Source organism: Aedes albopictus, chromosome 1 (genome assembly GCF_035046485.1).
Source record: "Aedes albopictus strain Foshan chromosome 1, AalbF5, whole genome shotgun sequence".
In the NCBI taxonomy this organism is placed as follows: Eukaryota; Metazoa; Arthropoda; class Insecta; order Diptera; family Culicidae; genus Aedes; species Aedes albopictus.
Genome location: NC_085136.1, coordinates 211,361,468 through 211,388,477, shown reverse-complemented (window position 1 = coordinate 211,388,477; position 27,010 = coordinate 211,361,468). Strand labels below are relative to the sequence as shown.

The following is a 27,010-nucleotide window of genomic DNA, read 5'->3' as shown; positions in this document are numbered from 1 at the left end:
TGTGGCACAATTGTAAAGCCTTGTCTGGAGTAAAACAAAACGGGTAATTTTCTATAATACTTATTTATAAATAGCAGTGTGGCAGCGAAGACATCATCGGGAGCAGTGAATAACAGAGATCGGGAGTTCGAATCCAAGTAGCGGCAAGTATTTTAATTATTCAATTTTAGAAGCGTTCCACACCAGTTCCATATGCATTGCGTCATGGAAGGTATTCACAATCTAATAATATTCAATTGATTGATTTGGGTATGCCGTATACTAAACTATTATTTAACAACTGTGTGAAAGCTGAAAAACACCTTTTAAGATGTTATTCAGTTAGTGGTTACATAGAAGCCGAGAAAATAGCTGTGATTAAGTTCACCAGATTCATTGGTACATATAGGGCTTGCACAGAAGCTTCCGTCCATATGTACAACACAGTAACTCAGCATCAAGCCGTATTGAGGACGCTTTGTTGACGTTTACATTAACAATTAATGTTAGTTGGAAGAAGCTTTACATAGGTGTTTTCGGGGGGTTTCAGAGGGTCTCAGGTGCGTTAAGTGGGATCCGAGGGGGGTTTAAACAGATTTCGGAGGCATTTTAGGAATTTTTTGAGGATTTTCGGTGGGTTTCCGAGATATTACAGAGGTGTAACATAGACGTTTTCTAGAGTTTCAGAGAGTTTCAGGTGCATTACATGAGGTCCGAAGGGGGTTAAGTGTGATCTCGAAGGCATATCAAGAAGTTTCAGAGGATATTTGGCGGACTTCAGAGAGGTTATATAGACGTTTTAGGAAGATTCGTTAGCTTTCGGCAGGTCTCAGGTAAGTTACAGGGGGTCCTACAGGATTTCTGAGAGATTTTCAGTGGGTTTCGTCGTGAAACTCTCTTAAAGGCCCACCTGAAACATCCTGGAACCCCATGAAACTTTCCTGAAACGTCCTGTAACTCCTTGAAACGCCCCGAACCGCATTAAAACGCCCCTAAAAGTCTCCTGAAACATCCTGAAACTCCCAGAAACATCTGAAACCTTCATAGGTTCCTTAGAACACTCCCAAAGACGTCCGTTAACCCCTTGAAACGCTTCTAAAATCCTCCTGAAACATCCTGGAATCCCTGAAACCTATTTTTTCACATTTACCGTAGCCTGGTTTTTTTTAAGGATCGAAGATCCTACACACTTAATTCAGATTGCCGGGATATCAGCATTTATCCATTCTTTTGCCGAGATTTGCACAGCCGAGTAATCAGCAAACAACAATTTTGCAGGGATCTCAGCATTTTTGACAGTTCATTGCTGAGCTTCGGCAATCGTTTTGCTGAGAGTCAGCCAACAAATGTCACTTTTTGCTGGGATATCAGCTGATAGTTTTACTGAGCAGACGGCTGTGCGCGTTTTTGCCGAGCCCGCAAATCTGTTTTGAGTGTGTAGGATCGAAGTAGGTTGTGGTAGGAGGTAGACGTGAAAATTTTTCGTGCTCAAATTTTAATTGTCAAAATAAAAAATCTATAATTTTTGTGTTACTGGGAAGTAAATTTGGATTTTACCTTAGTTTTCGCGTGTGAAACTGAAAAAGCTCAGTGACGTTCTTTATTTTTGCTTCGTCGGGAAGAAATCGGTTTTTATATTGAAGAATTCCGCTGTCGGGTAAAATCTAAGGACTGTTCATTTTATAAAGAGGACACCTTATTTGTGTGATATCTTTTTTTATTTTTCAATAAAATCAATATCGGTTTTTTGCATAAATTTCCATAGCTATTCTACAGTGAAGGAAAAATATAACATTACAAAATTGTCCTTAGTTATGGAACTGAAGCGGTTTTCGTTAAAACTCAATAAAACCCCATTTCTCAAAATTCTACACAACTTTCCACATACATAACTTTAAAATTTTCATGAACTTTTCAATGTGTTGGGATCTAATACTATTCTTCTAAAGGAAGAGTGTAATAGTTGGTCAGTAATAATGCACCAAGCATTATACAGCTTGATATAATGAGTTGCCTTGTTATCAATGAAATTGATAAAAAATACTTATTTAAGTCCAGTGATGCAATAACACTACGGAATCAGTTCAAAATTTGTCCAGTATAGAAGAGAATCGCATTCTAAATGATACCGAAGAAAAATATGCTTTAAAGTACATTCTTCATCATAAATTTAATACCTCATGATGGCCATAATGAAAAACTGCACACTTTTTGCTCCATAAATGCAAATTTTTGATTCTAGAGAAGCTTTTCATTATTTATTTTCAGCAAGGTCTGACCCTATGTGATTATATACCTTATTTGAAAATAACTACATGTTAATTTTTATTTTCGCCATCATTGTTACGTTGTATTTGCAATAGAGTACATCGTTATTTAGAAGAACCTTCATAGAACGAAGCGTTTTTTTCTCCGGTAACTGCCATGAAGCACAGTAACCAAGCCAACAATGCTATCAAGAAGCGGTTTTCTGCATTTGAAATTGCATTATTAGTACTTTCGACTAGATCCATTGAAAACAGTCAAAATGTAATATTTTTATACATTTATGTTCAACAAATAAATTTTATTCTGAAAATCGAGTCCAATTTGTAACTTTAATATCTCAACAACCATTATTCCGATTTGGTTTATATTTTGCCAGAACATGTATCACTCAAACTGCTGCAGCATGGCAAACACTTTTTGCATTTAAAAACGATACACCGATGTTTTACAGAAAATTTTGTGTTTATCTTTAGTTTTTGGGAATTGAAAAATTGATCTCTCGAAACACTTTGCCACATTTCTATGAAGTTCAATAATTGTAAACCAATTTATTTATGGTTATTATCTGCTAATATAATGTACTGAACAACTAACCAAGGCTGCTCAAATTTGAACTACGCGTTTTCTTTTTATAGCCTTGCAAAGTTGTCCTCTTTATAAAATGAACAGTCCTTACTTCGCGGATGACTGTGTGATTGTGCCGGTTGTGTTTTTAAAGTGTCCGTCACGTTTTTTTTAACTCTGAAAAATTTAATGATGTGTGGCACGAATGTGTTGAGTGGTTTTTGGCGACGCTGCTGGATGTCAGGGAGATCCTAATGGAAGCCTTGAAAGTACTGGAAGTCGTATAATTTGGTGAGTCTGTTCCTGCATATCGTTTTCAAAATGTGGTGCCTGAACTTTGACCAAACATATCCTTTGGAGTTAACCCTTCCATTAACAACATTCCAATTCCCGTGACACCTAGGCCTGAGAGGACGTAGAGGTCTCTACGCCTTTCATAGGTGTCCAACTAATCTTCCTTTCCCATCCCTCAGCTGTCACGAGGACGTGGCCAGCACAGATCTTGACCGTTGGAGGATTGTGTCAATCTCGTTTAAGAGTCAGTAATTAGCCCCAAATTTCTGTGCTTTGGTAACGGACGGGAAGGAGGCAACCCTCATAACAGCGGTCTAGGACTGTACCACCTACGAATTAGTGCGACTTGCTTAATGCTAATGCTAATCTACCGTAACCTGAATTTTTATGTGTTTTTTTTTCTTTAAATAACGTGTTTTTTTAACAGGGTTTGTACGCGGTACTGTTATCGGCGTAAAAAAAGTCAACTTCTTAGAATCTTAAGTGTCATTACATGATTCATTTGGGTTGATCCAGATCATCTAATCTGTCATGGAGTTTAAAAGTTCATGTTAACAATTGCGACAGTAGCATTTCTGCTACACTGAGTACTGTTCAATCATGTTTTTTTCTACATTTTTGTAATAATCCTGGAACTTATCTCTTAAAATCTACAGCCAAAGCTGTAACTGGTTTTCCTTCGAACAATAATTTTAATTGTGCCCTATGCAGGAAACCAACGATATCATTCTAAGACTAACAAAATATTACGAAAATATTATGAACAATCCAAATGGCAAAAATATCTATAAACGCCGTATTAGGTATGCGTACAACAAAATATAGCCACTGCATTTTGAACAGAAATTTTACAATTTTCAATTATTCATGGCAGCCTATGGAGCAAATGAAAGCTTATTGTGTAAGGAATCGAAAAATGTTTACTTCGAATGATATTCTGACATTATGTTTGGAATAGTGTCAAATTTACAAGAAGTCCTCAAAAAGATTTTGCACAAACGTGCTTAAAATCTGACAATGTACGATGAAACGAACGTCCCCACATACTTTTGTAAGATTTCAAGTATAAGGTTCTATACACCATTACTACGTGGAAAGGTTGCTGATTAATTTAAGACCAAGAAATAGTTGAAGTTTGGCAAGAAATACATAGTTTGGTCAAAAATATGAAATTATGGTTTGAAAAACCGAGCTTTCTAAAACACATGTGCAACAAATCGTCTTTTTCACTACGAGGAATATCGGGAAAAAAGGCTGGCACCCCTTTAAGCTTAGAAATTGTGTATTGATTTGGATTGATTTTTTGTGTCCTATTTATGGAGGAGAATCCTTGCGGTAGTATGCAGAAAACTATGTGAAGATTGTACCGCATTTTTTTCAAAAAACGTAATAAATATCCCATACTCCTCAAAACTCACATCAATTAAAAAATGTTGAATAACCGTGAATTGGAACCTTCAAAAAAATGTCAAGATAGGTATCTTCTATCAAAAAATAAGATTGATTTTGACAAAAAGGTGGAAAAAACTTCTTGGCAAGCGATCGAAGGTACTGTGCAAAACTTTACGGAAGGACTCAAGCGCAAAGCCCGAGACGACGGATATAATAAGTCAAATCAACAATGTCTTGATGTCGATTTAAAGTAAATTAGTGCTTTTTTACGATGAATTGCTTTTGGTTTGGGAATAAGTTAGAATGCAATAATTACTGTATGATTTTCCTTGGCTAGATTTTGCTGTGCACACATACCTTAGGTAAAACATATTATTTTTTATGAATATATTAGTATTTGAGATTGAGGAACTCAAAAAAAATATTGGTCGCGCAACTCCGATCTTCGCTAGGGGTAGTCGGGGTAATTTGGCCAATGGGGCAATTTGAGCACCTCATAAAAATCATCTAAAATCTAATATTTTTAACAAACCGACCTCACAGCTCTACTACTGGTCTGATATGGAAGCCATTGAAACGGTAGAACGAATTAGTTTAAGCCCACAGTAAATTAGAAAAATAAAATTGAAAAACGTTGGCCAAATTACCCCGAATAGTTGATCACTACAATCACTACGAATCAAGTTGACACACTACAATTCAATGTCTATCGGTGCATATTAAGTTTGTGTTACATTAGGCGAAAAAAATCTTTATTGAAAATTGGGTGCTCAAATTACCCCGACGGTTTAAAATCGACGAAAATATCAAACTTTTTTCAAAATTCCTTTTTTGGCATTTCAACAAGAATTGACTTTGATATTTTCATGTATCTTGCGTAGTATCATCAGAATCATTATGATCATACGATGCACGAGAGATTTATCGTTGTTTTCTGCATGTTAAAACCACTTTTGCTTAGGGTGGCCAAACTACCCCGATTTTCGCTATATGTTTCCCCGTCGAAAGTATTAGAACATGAAGTCTATTATAAGCCGCCAGCGACATCATCGAATGTGTAGCCACCGGTCTCATAAAACCACTGGCTTCGTTGAGTTGCATTGAACAAAAGGGGATTTTAATTACCCACGGTGGAAAAACATTGATACTACCTCTTCTGTTCAGGTATGCATAGCATTGACCGAAACGGGAACCACAGCATACTTTCGCATTAAAATCATCACTCATACACCTCAGGTCAACACAACACATTGCTCATTACCTAAATCAGTAATAAGCGTTGTGGTTATACAACGAAACTCTTTCAACTCAGGTGCCCCATTTTACGCTCTCCGAATGTTTCAATTAATATCAGTCAAAATACACCGAAGGTGTGCGCCAAACAAATCACGGGTTGTCCTACCGTAAATCGGAAAGTGTTACCACATCATTCCCCTACCAAATATTAAAACCTCGTCAGAAGTTATTATTGCGGGGCCGACTGACTGCCGCAGAGCCAATTCCAGTTTTTGGCTGGGCCCAGTACGGCCGGCGAAGTCCATCGAATGAATGCAACTTTCGGGGCCTCTTAAAAGGGCCATAACTATACAATAAGAAAGAAAAGCTTCGCAGCGGCCCAACAACAGTCGACCCCCCTCTCCAACAGCAGACACACAGAATCATCAGCCAGCAGACGACGCCTTCGTCATCGTCAATGTAAAATCTAGTTCCGACGAATGGAAGAGAGATGGCAGTCAACTGCGGTCGTTGATTAATCTGGCACGTTGTTGGTATGCCTAGCACTAATACTTATCCCAGATTCGATACTTGAAGGAAGACTCATATAGAGCCATGGCTCAGTAGATGCTGATCTTTCGAGACGTCGAAGCCACTTCAAGAACCAGAGCGATTACTATCGATCGTACTACTAACGTGACTTCGAACGTCCGAATCAACGACCCAACGGTTGCCAGCGAATAGAGGGGGATAGGGAAATTTTTTTTTTTCGGTACATTCGATACTGCAACCAACCAGTAGAGTGAGTGCGCACACGCGCGAGAAGAGGCGGGTAGACTAAAAACAATTTTGAAAAGGCGCATAATAGGAAAGAGTAAGTGCGCCAAGACGTAACAACCGTCGAGTGCGCGTGAAACCCAGCCAGAGATCGGCATCTCAATATTTGGACCCTGCCATTGCGCCAGTGGAATCTGAGTCGGTCGGTCACGTGTGCAAATTTGGCGATCGACGGTTAATTGTGAACGAATTTCAACGATCGCCGTCTGGACTGAAGAATCAGTGGAACAGTGTGGAAAGGCTCTTGCCTGAGCCGGTGAAACAGATCAAACAGTGAAAAATTTGGGTTGTGGTGAGTTCAGTGGAAATGATCAGTCTCGAAAGTTGAAGATTCGTAAAAATCTAAATTTGTTGAATTATTTGTGCAAAAGTTGAATTCAACAAACAAGAAAAAATGGCAACGAAGATAGCCAGCAGTTTTCAGTTCTTGGGTGGTAACTCGACAATGGATTTGAATGGCAACAGCAAGGGTTATGCAAAAGGAGTGTCGGTCATCAGTGATGCGAACAATAACGAAACGGTGCTGGACGATGATCATTCCATTTCCGAGAAGGATGTCAATGCCTACCTGCAGCACTACAACAAATGGAAACAGTCAGTCCTTGGTCACCGGTTGACGGAAATCCTGCGAGATTACTTCGGATACGAGTTCGATGCGGAGATCAAGTGGAACAATGTGTTCATGATAGGCATATTCCACATTATTGCGATTATTGCCTTTTCGCAGCTGATCTGGGTGGCGACGCCAATGTCGTATGCTTGGGGTGAGTAATCCTATCAATCTCAGCCGTGTGGTTCAGCTAGTAGTAGTATGGTAGACAGTACTGGACAGAATAAAATACATACATGTTAACCGATTTTCATCAGAATGCTCAAATTTGTGTTCAAATGTGAATCTCAACCGTGATTGATTTATATGAAATTTTCACAGGATATTTAGAGTAAAAACAATAACATCTGTAAACAAAATCTTTTCTAAACACTTTTCAAAATCTCGTAAAATTAACATTAATAAATGTTAAACTTTGATTTTGAAACATTTTGATAACAAACTGAATTAGGTAAACAGTTTTTTAAATAAATTATGCGTTTCATAGACTGAACAACTTTGCAGAAGAGCATTTTGATATAAATATTCACAGTTCAAAAGTATTTCAAAACCAAAATTTTGTAGTTTTTCGTAAAATATTATATTTGAAAAAAAATTTAAGAAATCTTACGTATTATGTTCACAAATTAAATTTTAAGTGTTAAAAACTGTTGTAATATGTAAGGTTTTTTGTTCCATTTTTTGGCAAATACAGTACTGGACGAAATAAAGTGCGCATTGGCTGTTTTCATTCTAAATAACTTGAAATTTGATCTGTTAAAAAATAAAAAAAAATAAAAAATAAAACTTTTAAATATATTGCAAAACTACCATTTCAAGAAAAAATGAGAAATTTTGTTTTTGCAATAATTTTGAAATATCATTTTTTAGGTAAATATATTCTTTTGCAAAGTCGATAAATCTACCAAAACACACAACTTTTCCGACCAAACCATTTTCTTCAAGTAATTCGTTTACAAATTAATTAAAAAGTCTAAATGTGGATATTTTTCTTATTTCAAGAAAAATATAAAATTTAGATTTTTAATTAATTTGTAAACGAATTACTTGAAGAAAATGGTTTGGTCAGAAAAGTTGTGTGTTTCGGTAGACTTATCGACTTTGCAAAAGAATATATTAACCTAAAAATTGAAATTTTAAGATTATTGCAAAAACAAAATTTCTCATTTTTTTCTTAAAATGGGTGTTTTGCGATATTTTAAAAAGTTATGCTCAGAAATATTTTCTTTTTCCACAGATCGAATTTCAAATTATTACGAATTTCCAGACAAAATTTAAGATCAATCGGTACTTTAGAAGCTGAGATTCGACCCCCTAAACATGAGCATTTTGTATGAAAAACAGGCAATGTGTACTTTATTTCGCCCAGTACGGTATAATATTTTGAGAAAAAATGCAAAATGTAGGTCTAGTTGGAAAGAAATCATTTAAAAAAATGGAGTCAATCAGAGCTATGATTCAGTGACCCAACCTTGAGTGTTTTGTATAAAAAAAATGCCAATGCGTACTCTAATCTAACCTGTACTATTTTTACTGTGCGTCGAAACCCATCTTACACTCACTGTAATTTGTCAACTGTCTTACATCAATTAAGTTGATTTTTTCATGTGTGGTTGGAGTCTGAAAAAAGCGAATCGTCTTCCAAATATTAGCAGGTTCATTGGAAAACAGCTAAGAAATCACGATGGGTGTAAAGTGTGAGCCATTGTGTTATAAAGGTGTCGTTTGCTTAGCTGATTATTCCAAAAACATGAGATAAAGTAAAACATGGACACAAATATGGTTACAAGAGAATAATTTCAAATTTCAGGTAATTGATCACATTATTTTGATGTAGCATATGCCAAGCAGTTACATTAGTTGTTCATGAGTTTATTTAACTGGCATTGGACCAAATCTTGCTGTAAAAAAAGTTGTGATTACCACAGAAAACAGAAGGATATAGAATAGAATAATTTTGTAGCAAATATGTAGAGCATATCCAGGACAAAACACGAAAAAGGTGCAATTTTTTACTTGATATTTATGAATTTGAATTAGGGGATTCACTAAACAGATCAAATAATTGCGTAAGCCATAATTTTCTGATTATTAAAATGTTTCAGGAAATTGAAAATAAAATAATCCAAAGTTGCCTTGGTGACTGCGACGTTTAAACAGGATAATAAATTAATCAGCGGTTTACACTGTTAAGTAAATCCCTCTGATGTGAAATTTTGTTCATGTGATGAATTTCAAATATTCAACACATTACAATTTTTCCACGCCTACCTGGTGAAAAGGGCGTATAAGAATAATAATACATAGCGGGATTCAATTAACAGCGTAAATTGATTAAACTGATTAAACGTCGCGATCACCAAGGCAATCTTTGAGAATTTCATTCGTAAAATCTTGAAACATTTCAAATAAGCAGAAAATCATGGCTTACGCAGCAATTTAATGGGGGTACTCACTAAACAGATTAAATTGTTGCGTAAGCCATGATTTCCTGCTTACTTGAAATATTCCATAATTTTGCGAATGAAATAATCAAATATTGCCTTAGTGATCACGACGTTTAATCAGTTTACGCTGTTTAGTGAATCCCCCTAATCTGTTTAGTGAGTACCTCTAATCTAATTCTCTTTTTCAAAAAATGTTTCTTAAAACCCATATTGCGACGCATCATTTTTCATGATTTTGCTAAATAGATTCATTAGAAATCATTTCAGATCTTTTGGACCTCATCGGCCACTGTCAGGGTCCTTCCGAGATCCTGACTCCCCCCAGGAAAAGAGATTACCTGATGGTTTTTAAAACATGTCTTGCGGCAGACCCTCTTTCAAAAATAAAAAAAAAACATTAGTAGTCGTTTCAGCACCTCTGACCACTTTCAGGGGCGTTCTGGATCCTGGTCTCTAGGGGAAGATGCATATTTCTGATTGGTTTTACAGCCTATCTTGTGATTGCATCCTTCTTCATAATTTTGCAAAACAAGTATTCTGGAAGCCTGCTAGGGGCTATTTGACATCTCTATTTCACCTGAACATATTTCCAAGAATTACTAAAATTCTGGCACACGAACAAAATTTGAGTATCAAAACTAGAAAAGTCATTGTGAAGAAATCTTTTTCGAATGCCGGTAAAATAAGCCAGAGCATAGAGTTATTGGTTAGTGCTTGTGGAAGTGGCGAAAATTACACACCAAACGCATACAGCAAAGCAAAAACCAGCAAAATGATTTGCTGAATTTTCAGCATTTTTTTTTTTGCCTGGGATCCAACACAACTTCATACCCTATCAGCGCAAAGTACTGGATGTTTCAGAAAATTGTGCTGAAATTCAACAATTTGTATTGCTGAATGCATTCAGCATGACAAAAACCAACCAAATTTGCTGGTTAGCTATCAAAAATGTTTGGGGTGTAGGTTCTGTCTGAATTAGGATGCAATATCAGATAGAAAAAAAAAACAACTTGCAATTACTCAAAAAAGTTTACCGAAAGTGTGTGTAACGCAAAAGCTAAAACATTTAGCTTGGATTAATGGGTTAGTTCAAGTACGTTGTCTCTTTTTCGTTCTAGATATGTGAATGGCCTTTACCAATTTACCTTTTTTGCATTTGTAACAATGCACGCGTTTCGTTTTGCACGAGAATCAAACTTTTGCTTCCAAAAACAGTTATGTATGTTGATAAATTCATGCCAACCAGCTTGTCATAAGATCAGATTTGAATAGAATGTTTAGTTCAGGATGAAATTGGAAATTGCATCTGTTTACTTAGAGTAAATCAAGAAACAGACTGTAACGGGACACCATCACAGACGGTAAATTGAAAGCCAATTGAAAAGCCAGTAAAATTTCCCAATACGAACAGATTCACGAACGGTCATGAATCAATATCAGTCATCATTAGCTTAGTCTTGCTGAATACCAGCGCGCATAACAGCTATGTATGTCTTGTTTCACAATACTTTTCGTACATTAAAAATGTAAATAGCTGAGCCTTGAAAATAAACGATACAAACAAATTAAAACTTATTCAATGTAAGATTTGAGAAAAGATTGGAAATATTTTTTTTAAAACGATGCTTTCCCTTTGACCTCTCGTTTATGTATGAGTTGCATGCATGGCTTATTTAAGCTTTATGACAACTAAGCCTAACTAGGGCCCATATAGCCGAGGCGGTAAACGCACGGGTATTCAGCATGACCATGCTGAGGGTGACGGGTTCGATTCCCGGTCGGTCCAGGATCTTTTCGTAAAGGAAATTTCCTTGACTTCCTTGGGCATAGAGTATCTTCGTGCCTGCCACACGATATACGCATGCAAAATGGTCATTGGCAGAGGAAGCTCTCAGTTAATAACTGTGGAAGTGCTGAACACTAAGAACACTAAGCTGAGAAGCAGGCTTTGTCCCAATGAGGACGTTACGCCAAGAGGAGAGAGACAACTAGATAACTGAACATGTATCTACCTCCTTTTATTCTTAAAATAGGTACAACAATACACTAAGAATGTAAAATGTCTTTCAACGTAAGGGCTTTCTAGTTGTGTTTTACCATAAAACGTATATTGCGCTAGTTTGGGCCAACTAACTCCTAAGTTTCTTGATAGCTAACAAAAAAAACTTCAAATTGATTATAGTGTGAAATGTGTACAAATGTTCACTTATAAGCGCAGTTTCGAGTTCGAAAGGAATCGCTCAAGAAACTTCTTGAGTGATTCCTGGCAGAAACTTTCTTCGGTGACTGCCATTTGAACTATCATTTCTTCGCTACTGCGTAATGCGATCGAAGAAAAACCGGTTTCTTGAGCGATTCAGGCAAGAAATTTCCCATGCATCAAGATAGGCTGAGAAATTCCTTCTGATCTGCAAACAGCGCTATATTTGAAAACATAGTGTAAGCTTATGATATTTATCAGTGACACACGAATTCTAGAGCGATTTTTTTACACAACATTTTCTCTAAGTTTCACAAAATGGTATAAACTGATGGAAAATGTATTACCGGCTTACCTCGCTTATCGGACATTCTTGTCGACCATGATTTTTTTTTAATTCGAAAAAATTGTCCATTGTAGTTTGGCAATTTGGAGCTTTTTCATTATTATTTATATCAATTTAAATTAATTGCTAGGAGATCGAAGTAGGCAGTGAACGCGAGTGGAAGTGTTTTTGTTTTTGGCAGCTTTTTTCTTGTGTTCGGAATTTCTCGATTCGGCTGACAGCCTGGCTAGCCCTACGCCACCCGGATTGCAGAAACGGGAATTATAAGAATGGTTTCGGATGGTGTTGACTTTTCCGGCGGATCCGACTGCTCCAATTTTTTATGTAAATATGCTATATACTGGGTATGTTATGAATTGTGAGGCCTACGAACAGGACGAAGAGCTTTTAAGAACTGCGTTGGTGTTACGTTAAAATTGCGGTGATTAAGCTGATGATGGATCAATTGAAAATGACAGAAACGTTAATTCCATTTCGTGAAAATGTGAAACGAAAACCTACTGAAAATCAGCACGAAAATTGTGTTTTGCTCGCTGTGCATGCATCGCTCTTAAGCATCGCAGCATAATGGATCGCGTGTGCCATTACTATTGTTTCACGCGGCTACGAAAACAATAGATGCGCGGGGGTTTAGTGTCAAGTATTGTGTCGTTCCTTGCTGGGCATGCATCGCTCCTGTATATGGTGTGTATCGTACCTAATCGATCGTGTTCGCCATTTGGCGCGATCGTCTAGCGATACGAAACTTGGTAAGGTCTTTCCGATTAATTATGTGTACACGATATTGTTGTATTACCATAAGGAGTGTATCGTAAAGTAGTTGAAAATGTTTAAAATAGCCTCAAAAATAGTTTAACACAACTTTTAAGTAATTTTATTTTTTGAGATACTGTATAAATCCTTGAAAAAAAATGACTTTTATGATTTTCCAAAAATGTTCTTTTAACTGGGTTTTTAACCTAGATTACTGAACGCATGTTTTTAAATTTTTGCACACCTTCTAAAAAATGGAAATTGCGAAAAAAGTTCGATAATGTTCGAAAATTGTTAACTTTTTTGTGCAAATATAATAAGCTAAAGAGTCCTCATGATATAGGCAAATTATTTTTTACAAGAAAAATCTCCACTGCATTTGGGCGCAATTCTTAAAAATGAAAAAAGGCCATTTTTGACGAACCTCCTTTTTCTATGCTCCTCAAAATCATGTTTACGCAAATAAAAAATACATAAAATGAAATATTCGCATTTTTTCAAATAGGGTATGTTTTTTAATTTATGGACGAGTAAGTTAGGGCAAAAAAAAAATTTCATAACGTTTTAAGATATTGAAAGCAGAACTTCAAAGTTTGAGTAAAAAATAGACGTTTTTTGGAGTGGACCATTTTGTAGATATAGGAGATTTTTCTTTCGAAAATATTAATTTTGAAAGTCGGTGTTGAATGATATGTTATGTGTACATACAGGGGATGGCCAAAATTATAGATAGTAGAGTAAACATAGATCCGTGTTGATGAATCCGTTGTATCCAAACGAACTGTCAAAATCTGTATCCAAACGAGCATGACGTCACGATTTGGACAACATCAATGGAGCGCATGACGTCATATTCAACCGTCGCACTCTTGAAAATTACTACTTACACGCTTGAAACATTTTAGTCAGCGGTGTCCGCGGATCTCTGTTTACTCTACTATCTATAGCCAAAATGTTTGGGATAGGGTAATTGATCCGATCATGGAGGAGTTAAGCACTGGGTTCATGCTTAAACCACAATTATATCGCCACAAGCAAACTTTTTACATGGATTGAATTGAAAATAATAAAATCCATCCTTAACCTACGGGAAAATGACGAAATATTGCCACTTTGATGTTGTTATGAGCATTTTATTCGTTTTTATCTGAAAGAACATTGTGTTCCTAATGTTGCGGTATTTGTTCCTAATGTTGCGGTATTTGTTCCTAATGTTGCGGTATTTGTTCCTAATGTTGCGGTATCCCATTGAAATCATATGGGATACCGCAATATTAGGAACACTACCGCAACAATAGGAACACAGCAGCTAACACATTGAGGAAAATATTTTTTTTAAATAGGTTTTTGGGAAAATCTTAAGCAAACAAATGGTGCAATCTCATAATTTAAGCACCATACATCTAATCAAAATACCTTTTGGTAACATTTCAGTCGAAAAAGTGCTCAATTGCCATTACCGCAACATTAGGTACTACCACAACGATGGGAACAATTACCCTAGGCAACTTTTTTTTCTCTCACAAAAAAGTTCAACAAGCTATAACTTTTCATAGAGCGCATCAAAAAATCTCAAATTTTGACTGTTTGTCAACCTATTATGTGTGCATCATTGGTACAAATTTGGGCTCGATTGATTAATATTTCACAAAGTTAGAACCGTTCGGGTAAAACACTATTTCTCAGACAACAAATTTTTGAGGTGTCATATCTCGGAACCCAGTGAACCGAATTGAATGAAATTTTGAACGTACACTATCAATATGTAAATGCTTCACAAACTATTAAAACATAGGTACTTTTTAAACTTTGAAAAAAGTTATCATGGATTGACACTTTTTGGATTTTTCTTGAAAAAATGTAATTTTTTTACATCAATGTCAATAAATTTTAGTGTTGATATCCAAAGATTTTCTACTTCTGTTCTCAAGTTATCTCTAATCAGATATATAAGAGCCTATTTAGATTGAAGGAAGAACACATTTAGTAATTTTTGTATAGTATTGTAAATTTGACTTATTTTCTTATATATGGGTAAAAATTTCAATCCGGTATAACTTAATTCGCCGTAAGAAAATATTACATTTTATAACGTCGTATTAAGTACCAATATATTGTTGATAAACGTTAAAAAAATCATTCAATTCGGTTCACTGGTTTCCGAGATATAACCGTTCAAAAATTAGTTATATAAATAATAGTGTTTTACCCGAACGGTTCTAACTTCGCGAAAAATTATTCAATCGAGCCCAAATTTGTACCAATGATGCACATATAATAGGTTAACAAACAGTCAAAATTTAAGATTTTTTGATGCACTCTATGAAAAGTTACAGCATGTTGATTTTTTTTTGTGGGAGACAAAAAGTTGCCTATCCCAAACATTTTGGCCATCCCCTGTAACTGTTAACAAGCATCAATATTTTCCAGATTTTTTATCGTACAAATTTTACTCGCTACAGATTTTTGAAATGTTGAAAAATCTTAACAAAATTGCATTTTGTGTAGATTTTTATTTTGTGAGGTGTATTCATTTAACCATATTTTCAATAATACTAAGCATTTTCCAAATTTTTCCAAGGTATTCTAAACTTAACTATATTGTGAAGATTTCATAGAAGAACCGAAATGAAAAGACCAACCCAGCTTCGAGATAGAGCATTCTAAACATTTTCAACTACTTTCCGATACACTCCTTATATCTTTATTGGCTATTTCCATAATCCTGTCATCCATATTGGAAGCAGTTTCAGTTCTGCATGCAGAAAAATAAATTGTAAACGCAATTAAATTCTAGTTCAAATCAACCGATTTTTCAGTTTTATAAGCATAAACGTCTGTTATCTGTGGTGAAATGTTTTTGTAAGTGCTGAAAACTATTTTTTCAACTGAATTAACCACCCCGGAATGCGAAAAGCTATGCAAAACTGTTACAAGTTTAGTAAATTTTTAATTATTTAAGTTTAAAGTTAAATAAATCCAAAGAAAACGCCTGAATGTATGCAATTTTCTCACTAATTATGTGTATCAATATTGTACTTCCGAAAAAATGCAATTTTATGCATAAATTACAATATTTATAGAACTTGTGATGAAGGAATCGTGTTTAGCGAATACTTGGCAGCTATAAACATTCATTCGAATATACATTACATGTGCGATACAACTACGGTAACAAAAGTTTGGAAGTGTCTATGAAGATCGCCTAACACGCAGTTTCGGAAAATATTGAAATTAATACCGAAACATGTAACTAATTGGCTGTAAAACATGTAACCTTCTCATTCAATAACCCTTGAGCAAGGTGATGGCCATTTTCCACAAATTGTTTTAAGTTTAAAACGTTATTTTTAACAAATAAAAATGGACCTCTCGTTGATCAATTTCACCCCACTGATCAATTTCACCCGAAATCACGGTACCATAGGACACTTTACCAACTTTATTTGAACTTTTGTGCACACATGTATACCTTTAGTTCCTTCCCACTTCCTTGCAGCCTACCTTGCACCTTGCTATCTATATTCTTCTGCCTTTCTTCGGTAGGTAGGCGGGGCCCCTTCTCCGTTCCGCAACCATACTTTCCTTCTTCCTTTCTCGACGCTGGCTCGCTTCTCTCGGCAGACGACACAGTTGCTTCACTTCCTTCATACTACTCTGTCCAGTTCCAGTCCTTGCATGCCGATCCATTCTCGAGGTTGGCCAAACGACGCCGCGATGACCAAAACAAAATGGCGGCGCTCGCGAACACTTAGTGTAGTGTCACTAACACAAGCGGCGCTTTTACGTTTGGGTTTCCGTCCGACGTCTGCAGCTTCGGGTGTTGGGGTCGAGAACTGGACTAGCTGGGAACCGGTAGGACCACAATCCACAAGGCTTCGGATTCGGGTCTACAACGCACACTCTAAAGCCTGAACCAATATAAACCAAGAGCATTGGCGAATCAGGCATTTTCTTTTTTCATACTCGCTCTCCTAAACAAACACGAGAAAGAGAAGGATGGAAGAGGGTGCTGAAACACCCTCTGTCATCCCGCTCTGTCTCGTGTTTATCAAGGAGGATGAGCCTGTGGGTGGTTTGGGAATGAAAGAGTGGCACATTAGTTATGGCAGGGTCGATTTGGGCCCTGGTCGGGGAGTTGTTATCTAGATGATTTTTAATCTTCAGCTTCTTTCACTAACTTACACCTAAACCTTGTTTTACGTCCACTATTGGCTTAGCGAAAAAAAATTCTACCGACAAAATAATGATCAAAATACGCATTTTTATATTTTTGTACACTTTTCCTAATCACGAAGATGTTTTAAAAAATATATAACTGTTGAGTTTGCTCATTGTCTTAGCGGTAGAATTTTTTGTCGCTTAGCCAAGCATGGACGTAAAAAAAGGACGAGGTGTATCACTAAAAACTTATGTGTTTGATACTCATCCGACTTCGACTAACTCCTTTTAACTTTTAGCTCGAGACTATTCGATATCTCGCCTATCTATTTTGGGTTAGCTAATGATGGGGCCGGGTCACAGCGTCCGAAGCCATACTGTTCCGGTTATACCGGTAAAGTCCTGGGACATTATGGCCGCGGACGTTATGATACTGCGCCGCTCATGATGTGGATCAATGGCCAGTACCAATCCAGACTCCGCTTGTGATACAATGGACTACCCGCTTGGCATACACCCACAGTTGATCAGCAGGAGTAAATCCATTTTATTTTGTATGGTGAAAAGCATCTAAACTTGAATCACTTGAAATAGAAAGCTTTTACTGAAAAAACTTTTGGTTGGCTTAATAGTAGTCACCATTGTGCACAACCACTACCAAATATTTTTTCGAATAATGTATTCCACTTCGATAAATTTGCCTTTAGATGCTATTCGCCATACAATATTTTTGAGATTTACTTTTGGCAATTTTTCGCGCATAGTGCCACATTGGTCGATGCGGAGAGTAGGAAAACAGACGATGTAGTTAATTCATTCGCCCCATCATGGCTTCTTATAGGCAACCCCTAATGGCCAACCTTATCCTTAAGTTGTGTGCTATCTGGTGGCGAGTAGTGGAACTTCATGGTATGGCTGCTATCTGTCTAATGGGCGATGGGTGATAGTCTGTGATTCTCAGCGATTATTCAAATATCTTCGTGGTATCAGTATACTTTTTAAACATAAAATGCAATACTCACGAACACACTCTACAATCTCACAAATCTCGGACAGATACAGAAAGAAACACCATTTGGTTACAAATCCTATGTGTCTGAAAATATTGTTCGCTCTGTTCATTGACCTGCTTTAGCTTGTTCCCAATCACTTGCATATTTGTTTTTGGTTTTCATTAAGCCATTTCGAGTCGCTATATCGAGCTATATCGAGTCTGTCGTGTTCGTATTTGTTACAGGGTATGCATATTATGCATAGCATTGCTTATACGTTAACGTAGAGCCCTTTTGAAGGCGCCGTTTGAACCCATTGTGATACGCTTATGCGTTAGTGCCCTCTCTTTATTTCCCTACCTGCTTATATCCCCATCCCAACCCAAATTTTCGTCCCTTTCTCTAGGTAGCTAAATAAATTCGCTCGTTATGGCGGTGATGGCACAAATGTCCCAAATGGAGGATAATGTGCCTCTGGAGCCGGCCTTCTGATACCTGATACCATGCCATTGTTGACCGCATACGAGGTCATTCTTCAGGGTGTTTTTTTTTTTCTTCTAAACCATAGCATTAGCATTAGCATTAGCATTAGCATTAGCATTAAGCGAGTCGCACAAATTCGTAGGTGGTACAGTCCTAGACCGCTGTTATGAGGGTTGCCTCCTTCCCGTCTGAACCAAAACACAAAGATTTGGGACTAATCTCTGACTCTTAGACAAGACTGACGCAATCCTCCAATGGTCGAGCACTGTCCTGGCCACGTCCTTGCGACTGCTGAGGAATGGGAAAGGATGGTTAGTTTTGGACACCTATGAAAAATGTAGACAACTCTACGATCTCTCAGGCCTAGGTGTCACGGGAATTTGGGTGTTGTTAGTGGAAGGGTAAACTCCAAAGGATACGCTTGGTCAACGTTCAGGCACACCATTGTGAGTCTTCTTCGAATTAGTTGTCTGCTCGATTAATCCTGGTTTTCTCGTCGTCTTGGTGGCATTTGGTTGAATTACTAGATTCTTCGGTTGATAATCTGAAATATAAAATAATATTAACATCGTACGTCAAATAAGCTACATATAAGTGATACGCTCGCCACAGTTGCATATTTTTACAATATTTATTATATCATACGATAAATTTACCTCAAACCTGCTGAAATAAAATGTTGATTAGCAGTACATATATTGAAACAAAATTAACTACAAAACACAAAAAAGCATCAAACTTTGATCTTGGAATATTTATAAATACGATAAATGTCAAGATCAAAATTTGATTTGGTAGATCTTACACCGCAACGCACCATTCTAAGGTGATCTACCCACGTTACGGGAATTTTTTTTTTTCTTCTAAACCATAGGGGGAAAAATCTGCTCAACAGACAACCTAACAGGAAGGATAGGGTAGTGTGGGGTTAAGATCGTCTTCTGCAACAATAGTAAAAGCCACGACTACTCTCTCCTCGACCCACTAAAACACATTTCATATGGTCGCCAAACTCTTCGTCTCTCCGGAGCCACCAAGAAGGCATTGCTTCAGAGAGGGGCCAGTGCACATCGCACCCTCAAGGTTAGCTGCGTAGCCTGCAACAACGAACATCGATTACTCGCTTTGGAGAGTCCATCACGGTAGCATGCTGGCGCTTAGCCAGTTTCCTGAGTGGTCCTCACTACTTCCTTTGTTCTCGGAAGGCAGGCAGGGTCAACCCCGCCCTCGCCCAACTGCTTAGCAGACATCAAGAACTGATACCCACCCGATCTGACCTGCCCGTAAGGAAGGGCATCACTACTCTTCAGGCCCTATCAGATGCACCCGGATGTTACAGACAGCAGGGTCTCACCTACCCCGACCCTTGCCGGGGACCCCTTTCCGCGGGCTCGGATCCAACCCAGTAGACCGACGCCATGACAGCACCGCTACCGGGACTTCCTCTCCGCGGCCACTTAAATCGCTGTAAGGGTCCATCTCGACAGCAGGGCACCGGTATGACCTACGAAGTCGACTCCGAACCCCTGAACAACCTCTTGTTCACCTTCTTCAGGGTGTAGCACTAATTATCAGTCAACCTGTACACAATGTACATATGAGTCAGCCACTTTCATTTGGATTTAAAGCAAACACAGCTGTGTGGACAGAAAGTAAATGTTGGCTCTTGCACTGCAGTACAATTTTTTTGTACTTCTGAAGTTAGATACAGTTGATTGATTTTTTATAAGATACTAGCTGTCCCGGCAAATTGATGCACCACACTCTAAATTGGTTTCATTTCGATCATGTTCGTTTTCTTTCCAGCTTAAACAATAAATCAGTTCTTTATCAATTTCCTTACTTTTTATTTGATTTTCGTAACTTTTTCTACTTTGTCATGCTAATCTGTTCATCCGATTGCGAATTTATTGCCTCAAATCGAATTCAAACTTATTTTTCTATATAGAGAAGATCAAGATTGATCAACATCGATCAATAGATGCAAAGTGATGCAAAGCATTTCTTAGATGTGCGTCGTGCGTGTTAGGTAGAGTTTGAATTGATCAAAGCAAATTATATCATTGACTTGCATCTAGTATTATTAGGTGAACGCGTAGGTACTATGCCAGTCAGTGCGATGCTTCTGGTCTAGGTGCAGAGAAGGTTAAGTACTTTTCAATCCCTGATTGTTGAATGTACGTGAAGCGTGGTCTGACTCTTTGTCAGTTTATGTAATAATGGGAAAAGGATATAAAAGTACTCTTAACAACTCGTTTATTTCGAGGTCAACAACATAAAGCAAATCGAAGGGACTCAACAACTTTCCGACAGAGCCTGATTTATTTACATTTCCAATCGAAATATAAGGAAATGTTTTCAAAATGTAAAAGAAAAAAATGTCCTTATGTACCCAGACGACAATTCGTCCAATTCGCAGATCTTAGTCTCCATTCGATACTAGCGAGGAAGACTAGCGTAGCATCATTGATCGGAGAGTAGATGCTGATTTGATTATGACATCACAGCAGCTAGAACCGGATTGTACGGGTACTAATGGGGCATCTAATCCGCCATAAGACACATAAGAGGGAGGGAGGAATAGAAGAAAAAAAAACTTTGATCCATCTTAAAACCTAGCTGCTTAAAAATGTGCATGCAATCACGAGGCTAGCAGCGGCAGCAAAGCACAAAATGTTTCAAAAGTCACAATAGGAAGGAGTGAACACAGCACTGGTGTAACCGATTTGAGCGCTGTCGTGGCCCGGCCAGAGATTGGCGACTTGATTTTAGGACCCCGCATTATACTAGTGGAATCTGCGCCGGTCGGACACGTTTGTAGTTTTGGCGACAAAAACTGCGGAGAACGGCTTTGTGTGATCAGTTGTTTTAGGAGACAGCGTTTTGAAAGTGTGGACGTCGAATGAGGTTTTTCTAAGTTGAGATTGTGGCACTTGTGACTACGAGGGTTTGATTCCTCGTAGGTTTTGAATTATAATCTTGGGAAGTAATTTCTGTCAAAGTGAATAGTGAAAATGTCGAAAAAGTTGGCAAGCACTTTCCAGTTTTTGGGTGGCAATTCGGTAAAGGACATGAACGGCAATAGCAAGGGCGCAGGGGTAGGAGTGTCAATCATTAGTGACCCAAACAATAATGAAACAGTGCTGGGCGATGATCACACCATCACCGAGAAGGATGTCAACACGTATCTGCAGCGTTATAACAAGTGGAAGCAGTCGGCCCTAGGGCATCGTCTAACGAGGATTGTGCGGGACTATTTCGGCTATGAGTTTGACGCGGAGATCAAATGGAACAATGTGTTCATGATAGGGCTATTTCACGTGATTGCGGTCGCGGCCTTCCTAAACTGGGTCTGGGTTTCGACGCCAGTCACCTATGCATGGGGTGAGTAAATTAATTCATTTGGTCCAGAGCGACGGGCGATGGAGGGCACTGGTGGCGCGAGCGAATCAAACGATGTGATCCAAATGAACAGTCATTGCCAAAGAAAAAAAAACCTAAGCCACACGTGGTTTACTGACCGTGAAATGAATTCGAATTGGCGCAATAAAAGTGCAGTTTATATAATCAAGCTGATGGTTTTGTACAGGAAGTCGGTTAGAAGACGTTTTTTTTTATTATTTGTCATTTTTAGTTGCACTTAAAAACATTTTTGACTAACTGCCACGCATGAACAGGAACATGGAGCAATTAGGCGATGAAAGATTGATTGATAACTGCATACGAAAATTGAAACCTTGACGTTTTTTAACAGGAAGCATGATCCATTCCATTGCATTTGGTATCGTTAACTTTTCATATCTTAATTAGGTACTAGAAAGATTATTCAGTTACTTATTCACTGAATTCTGATCGTTCAAGAGATTGTCTTCCCAGAAACGGCAAGAGACGAGGCTTTCAGTCACGATTTCAGCGGGATTCCCATCGTATCAATCACTCAGGGGTAGTCAGGCATTGTTTTATTGCTTCCACAATGCATTTTCGCTATTGGTGCCACCAGCTAAACGTGAATGGCGTGGAATGAAGAGTAAAGATTGTAAAACCAACGAGAAGCATTTGAGTGCGTGGTCGATTAAAAAACTTACTTTTAATTGGCATGTCTTCAAATAAATTCTTCGATTCTAGACGAAACAAACTTTGGTTGGAACATTCAGAACGTGCACATTTACAGTACTTTCCGGTAATTCTACTACTACGTATAGGACCCCTATGGGCACAGCTGTAAAGGCGTGGGCATTCAGCATGATCATTGATCATGCTGAGGGTGACGGTTCGATTTCAGGTCGATCCAAGAATTTTTTGTAGTAAAAATGTCTTTGGCTTCCTTGAGCATAGAGTTTCTTAGTGCCTGCCGTACGATATTCACATGCAAATTGGTCATTTACCGAGAAATATTATAACTGTGTAAGTGGGCTTTGTCCTAGTGAGGAAGCAACGCCAAGAAGAAGAAGTAGAATAGGTATGTAAAGAATGTCATGGAAAATTACTTGAATGCCCTCTGGGAACACAACTCTATCATCTCCAGCGGGATTTATTTAGTTCTGTAAAATAATAAGATCGAATAATTGTCCCTCGAATTCTGTTTCCGTCGAGACCACGTATATTTCGGGCACAACCTGCATTCAATTCCCGACACACCTACGTGACACTGTGATACTTATGTGTTTATTCGAAAAGTCTGTCAAATTCTTCGCTATCCACATCAAATCATGTAGCAGAAATCTTTCAAATTGAGATAGACTAAAGCTACGTCTATAATAACCTTCAAAATACTTCAATGAATTCTTTTACCCACCAGATCATAATACGCCATCACAGTGCAACGTAGAAATCTACCTCTAGTTGTGAAACACGATGTTTCGTATGGAGAAAATCCACACACACATTTGATTGCACCCTACCTCACCAAAGACAACTTGTTGTTTACCTTTCACCGACCGGAAAAAGCGATTGATTTGATTCATTGAACAGCTTTTGCTACATTCTGCAGCAGTGAATTCCAACTGTGAAGTGCCACAGGGCTTTTGTGGGGTATGAATTGAGGGTTGGTTCAAAAAGGGAATCTGGCGAAATGAAAATTGAACGGTGGTGCAGAATTATTCGGCTAACTTCTGCGTTGGTGCGGTTGTCTTCGTCGTACGCAAAACGAAAAAAATTGTCAAGTCGAAAGTGGAGTGAAATTTGGTGGAATTTTTCGATTTCCAGTGCCAAACACACTGGTTATCGATAGTCTTTTTACTTCCCTCTAATGAGTCATTGATAAAACTACGATGGAATATCTGTAATGGTTGGCTAATTTCCGTCTGATGTGACGGAAATTGGCACATATGTCGAAGTAAACATTTACCTTAAGCTGAAAAAAGTAGCTTCGCAGAGTTTGGCCTTGCTTGCCTGTCTTCAGAATTTGACCGTGAAATGTGGTAAACTATCTCTCTATTTTGAGTCACAAACACCGAAGGCTTACAATTTTCACAATTTATGGACAGTTTTACCGGAAGACAGCCAACAACAAGGCACTCTGTTTACATATACTCTAGGAACTTCAAGCATTTACACTAGCTTTATTTGAAGGCTTTGACGGCCTAACCCTACGGCCCTATCTTTGCCCTAACGCAGTACTTACGATAGTGTGTGGTGTCAGTGTGGGGCCCTGATGACGCTGCCTGGAACCAGTGTTGCGAATACTCACTTGCAAGAGTGATAATCATTTGATTCTATCTCAGTCCAGAAGCATGCTATCAGAAAATGATGTTAGAAGGGCTTTTAGATTGTTGTTTAATCTAAAAGTTTGCCGAATAAAGTAAAGGTCGCAGACGCATACCAAAGTTGTGAGACAGCTGTGAGTACGAGGTGAGTAAAATTCGTGTAATTTATACTCACCTTGTGCTCACAGCTCTCTCACGGTTTTGGTATGCGTTTGCGACCTTTACTTTATTCGGCAAACTTTTAGATTGAACTACAATCTAAAATATCATTTTTTGATAGCATGCTTCTGGACTGAGATAGAAGCAAGTGAGTATAATTTTTTGCTAGTGAGTATTCCCAACACTGCCTGGAACCGCGCTGCCGTCCTGACCGTCGCTTGGCCCTCGTGGAATGGCTTCGCCGGCCAGAGTTTCATGTGAGGCTCACGGGCGTCCTGCCGTGGCCGGCTTGGTACGTCTTGTCCACCGGAATTCCTCTGCGGACCCGGAACACCTTCACTCCACACTCGTGGTCTTGGAGCGGTCTCGCTTCGCAGGCAAGAATGGTCCTCGAAGTCTCGGCACGGCTCTCAAACTAGGTTCCAGTCCAAAACCAGGGCTCCACTTCTCCGCTTTCGTCCTACGCTTCGAATACAGTTCACTGCTCGGGGTGTAATTCGTCACCAGCTCGTGGATCCTATGGCACCACGGCTTTGGACCCGACTCCGTCTTCTTCTGCACCACGGATTGGGCCGGATTGGCGCAGCCCGTCCACGCGGTCTACGAACGATGAGTATTGACCAGCGCTGTGGGGTTCGTGGGTCTTGCCGTTCGAACTGGCTCTGTCGTTCGCTGCCAGTCACTGGCTACAGTTCACTTTAGGGAATTCTAAACGTTCGGAGTCCTCTAGCAAGTGGACGAGTCTCGGGCTCCCGCCCTTCTCGGAACCAGCGAATAGCCCTTTTTTCGTCTGTTGTAGCTGCTCAAGTGCCAAACTACATCGGCTACCAAGCGCAGTCAGCGTGGGGTGTACTGTGGGTGTGTGGTGTTGTCTGTCGTTTAACAAATTGTGTTCTGTGTTTGTATAAAATTATGATTTGACTGTTTGCCGTCCTCCTATCTATCTGATATGGTAATTGCATGGGTATTGTTTATACATAGCTGCATGATTTTGTAGTATTAGTTGTTTTATTAGCCCTTTATGGTTTTACTCTATAATATTGCTCAAATGAAACATCGAGATTCATAATTTACATCTGCGGTCATTAAGGTCGCAAAAAAGCATACAAGATAATATTTTAGCACTGAAAGAAGTAAAGAGTAAAATACACTAGAATTAAAAGATGGCCATCAACCATCTCCTTGGGGGTTGGCAAACATAGTTAACGCAGGTAGGGGGCTGTCCATTAATTACGTAAGGGTTTTTGGGGGGAGGGGGGGTTAGAGAAATCTTACGCGCCATACAAAAATATTTGGGTTTTCATACAAAAAATCTTACGAGGGGGGGTGGGGGTGTTGAAAAAACGTGAAAATCCCCTTACGTAATAAATGGACAGCCCCTAGTTCGACTATAACTTACGCCTACTTTTATCTTTAATTGAGCTACCTTGAAATACCATTAACGGAAAACAACGTAAACTTCCGCATTCCAACGCATATGTACAATACTGCACAATGTGCACTTGAAGATAAGACCCAATAGAGCTCATATAAAGCATCACTTTATTAATGCATCTGTCCAACTTGTCACGCCAATTACCTACTTACCTTGGGTTACCTTGGGTATGATAGAAGGGACAAGATAAAAGACAGTTCAATAACATGCAGACCAGTAGTGCAGTGGAATGCTTCAACCGTTGTCGTCGCTGATCCCACGCTTTCATGGCATCATCATCATGCTCACAGCTTCTGAGTCAAAAGCACACAGATTATGGCTGAAATTTATACGTCGTTGTTTTTGACAGTAGGTTCGATTTGTACACGACACGCAATTACGCAGACATAAATGAGAAACAAAGAAAGACACACTTCCGAGTTGAGTGGATTAAAATGATTATTAACTGTGTTGCTTCTAGTTTCTTCTAGTTTTCTTCATTCGGAAGCACTTAAGACAATTGCTAAACTAAAGGCCCAATCAATGTATGGTACTATTCATATAAGGAACTCATAGTATTCAGGATTGCACTTCCTTTTTGTATTTTAAATTGTATATTGTTAAATAGTTTCTTTTGATAGTTTTCCTCATGGATTAAGATTTTCGATTGTAGGTATCCGGGATTTGTCAAGCAACATGTTCAGAGGCGAAATAAACCAGAAGGTTTAAAACCTCTATAATAAAAAAAAAATCTCCCGCCAGCTTGGTCTCTTAACTCCAGTACAATCGAATCGTATGAGTCCACCGCCCGGTACTTTCTATTGTTGCTTATAAAAGTTAAATTAAATATATTATAAAAATGCAGTAGACGTTCAACAACTGAAACATGTTTTCGTTTTTCTTTGTGAATAAAATTCGATAACATCAACATCTGACAGTCGTCATGCCGTCAACAAACCATTAGTTGGCGTTAAGGACGCGGTTTCTACAGTACAAATATTGACGCCGCAATGACAGCTTTTCATTAATCTTGGAACTTCTCGAGCACTAATCTTGAGATCCATCAAACGATGATCTGGAAATGTATCTCGTAGCCAGGGATGGGAACACTCACTTGCAATCAGTTACACTCACTTGCTATTTTCTCAGCTCAGAAGCGTGCAATCAAGAAACGATGTATGAACAACTTTT

General features: G+C 38.3%; 1 protein-coding gene across 3 annotated transcripts in view; it reads left to right on the top strand.

Annotated features, from left to right (window-relative positions):
* LOC109430325 (acyl-CoA Delta(11) desaturase) overlaps nt 1-27,010 on the top strand; it is an 83,215-nt gene that overhangs the window by 11,452 nt on the left and 44,753 nt on the right. The window contains exon 1 of one of the 3 annotated variants that reach the window (XM_029867067.2): nt 6,276-7,313. The exons of 1 other annotated variant lie outside the window; for it this stretch is intronic. In XM_029867067.2, coding sequence (XP_029722927.1) covers nt 6,944-7,313 — 370 coding nt within the window. In that variant the 5' untranslated portion in view covers nt 6,276-6,943. Of the gene's footprint in view, nt 1-6,275; nt 7,314-20,964; nt 21,926-27,010 lie in introns of those variants that run through there. One more of the 3 variants, XM_029867070.2, reaches the window with a different exon arrangement.